The 9,226-nt window shown below is 30.7% G+C and overlaps 1 protein-coding gene across 1 annotated transcript; it reads left to right on the forward strand.

Moving 5' to 3' along the window:
- Nucleotides 1-3,521: 3,521 nt before the first annotated feature.
- Nucleotides 3,522-7,805, forward strand: LOC117922691 (myb family transcription factor PHL6-like). The gene is made up of 8 exons (XM_034840873.1): nucleotides 3,522-3,587; nucleotides 3,730-4,419; nucleotides 4,650-4,830; nucleotides 4,903-4,979; nucleotides 5,072-5,111; nucleotides 7,027-7,099; nucleotides 7,172-7,241; nucleotides 7,333-7,805. Exons 2-8 carry the CDS (start codon nucleotides 3,763-3,765, stop codon nucleotides 7,657-7,659), a joined length of 1,425 nt encoding a protein of 474 aa, XP_034696764.1. The 5' UTR covers nucleotides 3,522-3,587; nucleotides 3,730-3,762; the 3' UTR covers nucleotides 7,660-7,805.
- The last annotated feature ends 1,421 nt before the right edge of the window (nucleotides 7,806-9,226 follow it).

A 9,226-nucleotide genomic window follows, 5' to 3' on the forward strand; every position in this document is an offset into this window, starting at 1 on the left:
TCAAGCAAACCCATATTCTCTTCTTCGATGCAACCTTTGCATCCACATATTTGAACCAAGAGTAGTATAAAAACCCACATCAAATATTTAGATGACATACTCTCCATTGAAAGTTCAAACATGAGGTACATAAGAAAGACACTACTAAATTGCTCTTGATATGCAAATAGATGAAGAGTATTTAATCTAGTTGGTTCATCGTTCTTGCCTACAAATTGTCTTTACTAGTAGTTTGATAGGGCCCACCATGCATGCTAAAGTCTATGTTCTATTCAAAAAGGCTATTTCTGATGAAAGAAATTGTGATAGATACAAATTATAGGGAAGACTTGGTCTCACTTTAATATGTACCACATGTTTAAAGGATGAAGTCTTTCAAACTAAAATTTTCTTGTGAGATTCAATGGAGTCATGATGTTCATGTTAATATCAAATCTAAGAGTCTTCATTTACCAATTGGTAAAGTTAAACTAACTTAATTCAATTGTTTAATTTGTTCATTTTATTTCTATTTCTTTTATAAAATAAAATTAATAAAGTGAAAAATAAATAATAATTTTTTTAATGAAGGTGAAAATTTTTTAAAATAAAAAAAATAAAGAAATTAATTTCATATCAAATACTCTTTTGATCTTGAATATCATTTTTAAAGATTTTAACTTCTTTTACTATTAAAAGATCTTACAAATATCAATTACTAATTCGAATTAAATATTAAATTAAAATAAAAAAACTAAATGCTTTTCAACTACATATATTTTATAATTTTCTTTTAACAACTAAGTTCTTATTTATTAAAATGATAATTTAGTAAAAAAAAAAACTCAATTAATAATTTTGCATCTATAACAATATATTGTACAGAATTTTATCATATAATAATAAAGTATTTATATTTTGTAGTAAACCAAAAAACAAAAAAACAAAACTTCACCAAATATTGTCACCTAAGACCTCATGCAATATGGAGAGACTATGCTTTCAAGTGAAGAGTATAGATATCAAATTAATGATATTCTTTTTAGGTATAAAACAAAAAGTTCTTAACTTGGCAATATTTCCAATATCTTAGTGGTCTTTAAGAAAATGATCAACTTCCAACACCACAACTACAAATATACTAGCTATAAATATTTGTAAAAGGGTTAATTTTGGTCCACACCCCCCTAAGATTTAGTGCAAATTAATATATTAAATCACAATTGGTTTTAAATTTCATTAGTTGGAACTTCCATGAATGTATTCCATCTATATAAATTGTTTTTAGAGAATTGTTGAACATATATACCTAAAATATTTTTACCTACAATTCTTCTAAAAAAAATTCAAAAACAAATTACTTCTATAAGGGTGCTACAAATTTGAAACCATTGGTAGTTAAGTATATTTACCGAGTGAAATTAACTTATTTGTAAAATGATTGGTAATATGATTACCAATGAATAGGGAATTGTAGGACCACTAGACATAAAGGATTTGAAAGTTTCAATAATAAAAGAAAATTCTTTGAATAAAAAAAAAAAACCATCCAATAAAAAAAGACATGATGATTTTTCAAATCAATCAATATCTTATATAGTTGTTGTTATGGAGAAGGCTAGATAGAAATAATTGTAAATGAGTTAACTTTAAGAAAGTGATATAAAGATTATGAATAGCTAATGAGTTGTGGGACCACTAATATATATATTCTTTTTAAAATTTTAAATTTATTTATTTATATATATATATATATATATATATATATATATATATATATATATATTTTTACTTTTTTTTAAGCAAATTTATTCTAATACTATTTAAAAGAGTTATCAAACTGTGTCAAAACCATACATGTAGGTATTAATTGATAATCAAGTAAATTTATATATATATATATAAAAGGTATTCAATTGCTTAAGAAAATATTAGTTATATCAAATATGTTGCACATATTTGATGCATCTAATATGAACTTGAAAATTTGTAAGATGACTTAGCCTACTTCTCTTCTTCGATGCAACCTTTGCACCCACATATCTGAACCAAAACTAGTATGAAAACCCACGTCAAATTTTTAGATAAAGAACTCTCCATTGAAAGTCTAGAAATGAGGTACATAAAATATACACTACTAAATTACTCTTGATATGCAAATAGATGAAAAGTACTTAATCTAGTTGGTACATTATTCTTGCCCATGAGTTGTACTGACTAGTAGTTTGATAGGCCCCACCATGCATGCTAAAGTCTATATTATATTCAAAAGGCTATTCATTAGGAAAGAAATTGTGATCGATACAAATTATAGGTGAGACTTGGTCTCACTTTAATATATGTCACATGTTTAAAGGATGAAGTCTTTCAAACTAAAATTTTCTAGTGAGATTCAATGAAGTTGTGATGTTCATGTTAATATCAAATCTAAGAGTCTTCATTTACCAATTTAACGGTAACAAAATTAAACTAACTTAATTCAATTGTTTAATTTGTTGATTTTATTTCTATTTCTGTTACAAAATAAAAATATTGAAGTGAAAAATAAACAATAAAAAAAATTTAATGGATGTAAAAATGTATTTAAATAGAAATAATTAATTAATTAATTTCATATCAAATACTTTCTTGATTTTGAATGTCTTTTTAAGTATGTTAACTTCTTTTAATATTAAAATATTTTACAAATATCAATTATTAATTCAAATAAAATACTAAATTAAATAAAAAAAACTAAATTTTTTTCAACTGCATATATTTTATAATTGTCTTTTAACAAATAAGTTCTTATTTATTGAAATGATAATTTAGTAAAAAATAAAACTCAATTAATAATTTTGCATCTATAACAATATATTGTACAAAACTTTAGCATATAATAAATAAATTATTTATATTTTGTAGTAAACAAAAAAAAAAACAAAAAAACAAAAACTTCACCAAATATTGTCACTTAAGACCTCATACAATATGATGAGACTATATATACTTTCAAGTGAAGAGTATATATATTAAATTAATAATATTTTTTTTAGGTATAAAACAAAAAGTTCTTAACTTTGGCTATATTTCCAATATCTTAGCGGCCTTTAAGAAAATGATTAACTTCCAACACCACAATTATCATTTTTACGGGAAAAAACGAAAAGAGAAACATACGAGTAAGCAAGACAGATAGCAATTAGCAGGCACTGAAAAATTGTTTGAAGCTTCAACCTGCTGGTTGCTGGCTATCTAATAAACTACGGATATGTTGTTTGTGTGGTTCAAGGCTAACTCTGGCTGTGGCTCATGTATTGGTTGTAAAAGACAGAAACCATGTCCCCAATTGCTGTGGCACGTGGCAACAAAACCTTGGGGTCCTTGTTATGATGTAAACTATGTTGTTGGACAAATCTGCAGCCTTGTTTCAATCCACCAACCCAACATTTTCTTTTATTCTATTCATCCTCATATGGAGAGAGACATAAAGACGCGTAACGGGCTTTCTCTTAGTTTGATTTATGGCTAATTTTACTGTTTATGATGAATGAGAAGAAGGAAAAGAGGGCTGTTGAATGGTGCAGATAAAGACGGGAAGCACAAGAATGTTGTTGATGCCCTTCAAGGTCGTCTCACTTCTTTCTCTTCTATTCTTTCACTTGTGGTTTTGCTTATTGTGGATTTGTAAATGGAGATTATCCAGTTTTTGCGTTTTTGTTTAACATGTTGACTTTGGAATCTAACAGCTTAATCTTTCAATTTTGACAGTGTTGACGAGAATTGAGCTGTCACCTGAGCACCATGAATCTCCATACTATCATGTCCTTGAACCAAATGGATAATCTGAAGAAAGTGATGCCAACCCATTACTCTGTCCCCTCCCGGGTACCTAATTTCTTGGGTGCTGAATCAGTTGGTGAATACTCATTGTATGGAAAAGAGTCACCTGCAGGTATTCCTCCATGTATACAAAGAGAACAAGTCCTCAATTCCCTTGAACAACTGAATCTGTTTAAACACCATATTTTGAATACAAGCCCTATGTCCCACAAACCTTTCCCTATGGGATCTTATGTCATGAATCCACATGCCATGTCTACCCAGTCTTCTATGTTCCCTGCCGCTTTATATTCTCCATCTTCGACCAGCTTTGAGACCCATCAGCACCTTGGAAATCCACTCTTTCTTCCACAATACCCCCCGTGCGTTTCTCCTGCTAATTCATCAGAATCTCCCCTGCTTTTGGGTGACGATGTAGCTGATAAATATGACAAAGAGAATTCAGGGGACTTGATGAAGGACTTCTTTGGCATCCCGGAGGAAAGTTCTGATCAAAGCTTGCAAGGTTTGGATGCTGAGAAGGACAGTTTGACATTAATGGACCTGTTGGATCTGCGATATTTGTCTGAAGAGCTAGACATACCTGTAAGCAAGAAAGGGGAAAATCCCAGTGTTGATGTGAGTACTCAGTACTATTTTCCTGATTTTGATTTGTTCTTTAATAGGTATTGTCATTGTAAAGAACCTCCCAGGTATCTCATTCTCTGCTTGCTTGGACAAAATTTACATGTTCAACAAATCTATAGACGCAGTTGAATTTTAGATGGCATGTGTTGATTGTTATCATGTCATGCATCCAAATATGAATATACCTAGTTGGACATTTCATTGGATGTTAATTGGTGTAGGAAATATGCCAAGCACCAAACTTTTCATCAATCCCACCCCAAAGCCAACCACACGCTTTGGTCCCGCCTATGGATAATCAGGTTCCCGAGGCTGCAGCTGCCCAGAAGCAAAGAATAAGGTGGACACCCGAGCTCCATGAGCTTTTCTTAGATGCAGTCAGCAAACTTGGTGGCCCTGACAGTGAGTCAATCACCTTTGAATCTTTTGTGAAATCCATCTTTTCCAAGGCTAACAATCTTATGTGAAATTCAGAGGCAACTCCAAAGGGTATATTGAGGCTTATGAATGTTGAAGGTTTAAACATATGCCATGTGAAGAGCCACTTGCAGGTAATTTTATTCTCAAAAATATGGATCAGATCTTTGAGCGAGCTACTTCTCTGTTTCAACTTACATTGTTATATGGACCTATAAATTTGCAGAAATACCGACTAGCCAAGGCTGTGCCAGAGATGAAACAAGGTAAAAGATATAATCATACTAGATGAAAAGCTCATCAATAGCATAGCAGTAATATCTTACCTTAATTACTATATTTTTGCAGCAGCCTGATTCCTTACCTATCCTAGTAGGTTTAAGACAAAACACATGAAAAGTTCGATAAGTAGGTTGTAATGAAATTCAACCATTTCAAACCCCCGCTAGCTTTTGAATTTAGAGTTTGTTTGGCACTAATTTTAGAAAATATTTCTAGACTTTCTAATATTTGAATAATAAAAATTTTATAGTATGAGAAATATTATAAGTGTTTCCTAAAATCATAGTCAAATGGGCTCTTTATCCACGTACTCAACAAAAATTCAAGGCATGCACAAAACTCGAGATATAGGCAGAACATCTCCCCTACAAAAATTACATTTCTTTTGGGGTAAAAATTAGAGGCTTAGGCTACTTCCCATCAATACATCCATCCTTTCATCCATACACACACTCCAATTCCACCATCATCCCCCAAACCACATAATCTTATTACCCATTATCTTATGGATGAATTAGATACAAATTATTAAAATTTATTAAAGATATTTTGAAATTATTTTTGATTGTTTGGATAGAATGTGAAGTTTGATTTTAATTTAAGAGAGCTTTTGCATAGTATTGTTATTTTTATGATCATCCTTATCACTTAACAAATAAAAATTTAACTTAAAATTAATATAATATTTCAAAATAGTGAATAAGTTTGGAGTATGATTTGAGCCTCGGTGTAAATTAATTTTAACAATTAGGGGCAAAAAGCTTGTTATAAGACGGGTGAGTTAAGTTAACTTTAAGTTGTTGATTCAAAATTTATCACTTAATTTTTATTTTAAGTATTAAAGTTGTTTTATAAAATTAACTTAAAATTTATTATAAATCATCAAATTTACCTATCTACCCTCATATTTAAAATATTATGGATGCATAATATAACCACAAAAATATTTATTATGAAAGATAAGTTGTGAATATAAAATTATGGTTGTAAAATATATTCTCATTTAACATGAATAGATGAAATAAAAAAAATATTTGAGATTAAAAATAAATAAATTATTTTAATTTTGATTTATCAAACCGTCTCTGGCTAATTAGGACTGCAACTTGGGTAGATTGGTTAGGTTGATGGTTAACCTATGCCCAACCCAAATTAAGAAACAATTAATTTAAGTTCAACCCAACCTGGTCTCTAATCTTAGATATTCAACCCAAGCTAAACCCAATCTCATTTTTCTAAACTTAGTTTGATCGAGTTAAACTCGGGTTGGTTAGGTTAAACTCGGATTTGTGAGGTTAATTAGGTTACATGATTCAAAATCTATTAATAGTGAGTTTATATATATATATATATATATATTTGTACCAAAATTTAAATAATAAATAAGAAAAAATTTCAAGATAATAATCAAAATAAAAAACAAACTTATATATTTTTTAAAAATAAAAAATAAAAAAAAGTATATGATATAATTATAATTTATTTATTTTTTTCTCTAAAATCTAAAAAGAAGATGAATATATTATATATGATATAAACACTATAGGCTCAAGTTATTTGAATCTTAGATAAAATCCAGTCCAAATTAAGTTTGGCTTGAGAAAACTTAACTCAAAGTCAACCTAAATATTCAAAACAATTTGTCCAAGTCCATCCAAATATCGTATTGGGTCGGGCTAACTACTCCAAGTTGGATTGGGCTAATTACTCCAAGTTGCAGGCCTATGGCACATTCGGAGTATTTAGTTATCAAAGAGGGTCCTTGGGGCTCTTTTATGATTTGGTGGAGCTCTCTCTTTTAAAATCTTGACCATGCAATTATCATTATATCTGGCTGCTGCTTTTAATGATTGGACACGATTGAGTATTTATAAATTACAATGTTGTCACCTTTCAAAGACAAGAAGGCTTCCAGCTCTGAAGAAAGGAAGGTAGCTACAAAGACTGATGAGAGGGAGACGCCTATAGAAAGGTAAACCCGAAGCACAATTGGCGTCTACTCCTTTAAAATGCTTACTTTATGCTAACGATGGTTGGGTGGCAGGGCAATGCAAGTCACAGAAGCTTTGCGCGTACAAGTCGAAGTTCAGAAAATACTTCATGAACAGCTCAAGGTTTATTTCTTCACATTGCTTCGATCCATGGCTTGTTGATTGGTTAGGCTTATTTTTCATTTCTACTGTACTTTTATTTTGGCTTCTGCAGCTTCAAAAGGCCCTCCAGCTCAATTTGGAGCAAAACGGAGAGTACTTGCGAAGGATTTTGGAAGAGCAACATAAAGCTGGTGTGGCCTTGCCATCATTGATGGGCTCCCATTCGAACCCTCAACCGATTCCTCTTTCTTCAACCGATGGTGCATCCTCACCAAAACAATACGACTTTGAAGTTGACTGCTTTCCATCTCTACTGTCAAAGCATAAAGCCTCTCACACTACTGAATCAGAGCAGCCAAGATGTCATAAAAAACCCCGGCGATCAAGCAGTGTGGAAATAATTTGCATCGATTCTCCGGCCGAAAGTGTGGAAGGCTGATAGTTCACTACCCATAAAATCTCTATATCATGATTGAAACCCTTTGTGATTATTTGCAAGTATCGGCTTGTATATATGCCTTTATTCTGGAGCCAAGAATCAGGATTGCCTTGGGCTTCTTATCCCTTTTGGCTGGAATATGCCATCCTAGCTTTAAGTCTTTGCATTCCTTATTCACTTTTTTTTCCTTGATGACCCTTTTTGCTCAATCTTGTTTCCAAGGAGGGGTGCCTGGTAGTGTTTGTGAGAGTCAATATGATGCTGCTCGTGACTCCATAAAAACTTGGATGGGCATCAAAATCGATTTGAAAGAAAATGAGGGAAGGCTATTGGCATCGTGTGAGGAGATGAGGGCAGAGGGGAGTCGTTATTTGGATTTTCAAAAGTTTTTATAAACATAAAAACCAATCTTTTTGCTCCTGCTTATTTTGGAGAACAAATTCAAACGTGGAATTACCTCATTTTAAATTAGCAAAAAACATACAAGATAATAAAAATTAAAACCTTTATTCTAACTTTTTATTTTTATTTTTCATTTTATGCTTTGAAATTGTTGTAAACTTTGTTGAAATTCTCACACTAAATAATCTTCTTGCTATGTTTGGTTTCTAGAAGGCACTAAAGATAGAAAAAAAAATGTTTAGAAAAATGATTTTCTCATATTTGGTTTCATTATAAAAAATACGAAAGAAAATCAAATATAATTAAAATTAATTAGAAATTTATGCAAATCGAAATTATTTAATCTTAATACAATGGAGAAAAATAAGTTAAATAAGTTTAAAGAAATATATAAAAATAGTTTATTATATTTTAATCTATTTTTTATTTTCCTTTACTTTTTTTTCTTCAACTTTTCCTCTCTTTTTTCTTTCCCTCACATTTTCCGGGAACAAAACATAGCCTAAACGTTGTCCTTCTCAACCTTCAACAACATATTACTCATATTGAATATATTTTAATTCTTACTTACTACACATTTTGTATGATAAAAATAAAATTATAATTTGGATAAATACCTATGGAAAATATTTGTAACTTGAATTATGCTCTCTAATTCCGTAGCTTCTTTCTTCAAAGAACTACTAAAGTTTCTTAGTAATGCACTCTTTAGGTTTTAGGTGTAGATGGATACCATGAAGAACTTGATTGGGAGAAAATAGTGGATGCAAAGAAGCTCAAAGACTCTAAAAAACAAATTATTGAACTCACCAATAATTGTATTATTTGTTGGTACATTAGGCTATGTATTTTAAAGTTGGCAATTTTGTTCAAAATATTATAGCTTAGGGCGTTTCTAGATTGTGTCTTACTCTCTTATGAAGATTTAAGGTTGTTGCATGATCAACTATTGCCACTATTTTTTTTTTTTCTCATTTGTCATCCCATGATTTCTTTTTTTATTATTATTTACAGTTGATGGATGTGACAGACGAGGTGTCATCTCACTGATCCTAGGCCATGGAAATCCAATGAGAGAGCATCACTGTAGAGGGGTGTGACTAATGTTGTTTAATTGCGATGGGCTAATCCTCGTGACGTATTTGTTCAACGGTGGATGGCTAGC

This window comes from Vitis riparia, chromosome 9, assembly GCF_004353265.1.
Source record: "Vitis riparia cultivar Riparia Gloire de Montpellier isolate 1030 chromosome 9, EGFV_Vit.rip_1.0, whole genome shotgun sequence".
Classification (NCBI taxonomy): Eukaryota; Viridiplantae; Streptophyta; class Magnoliopsida; order Vitales; family Vitaceae; genus Vitis; species Vitis riparia.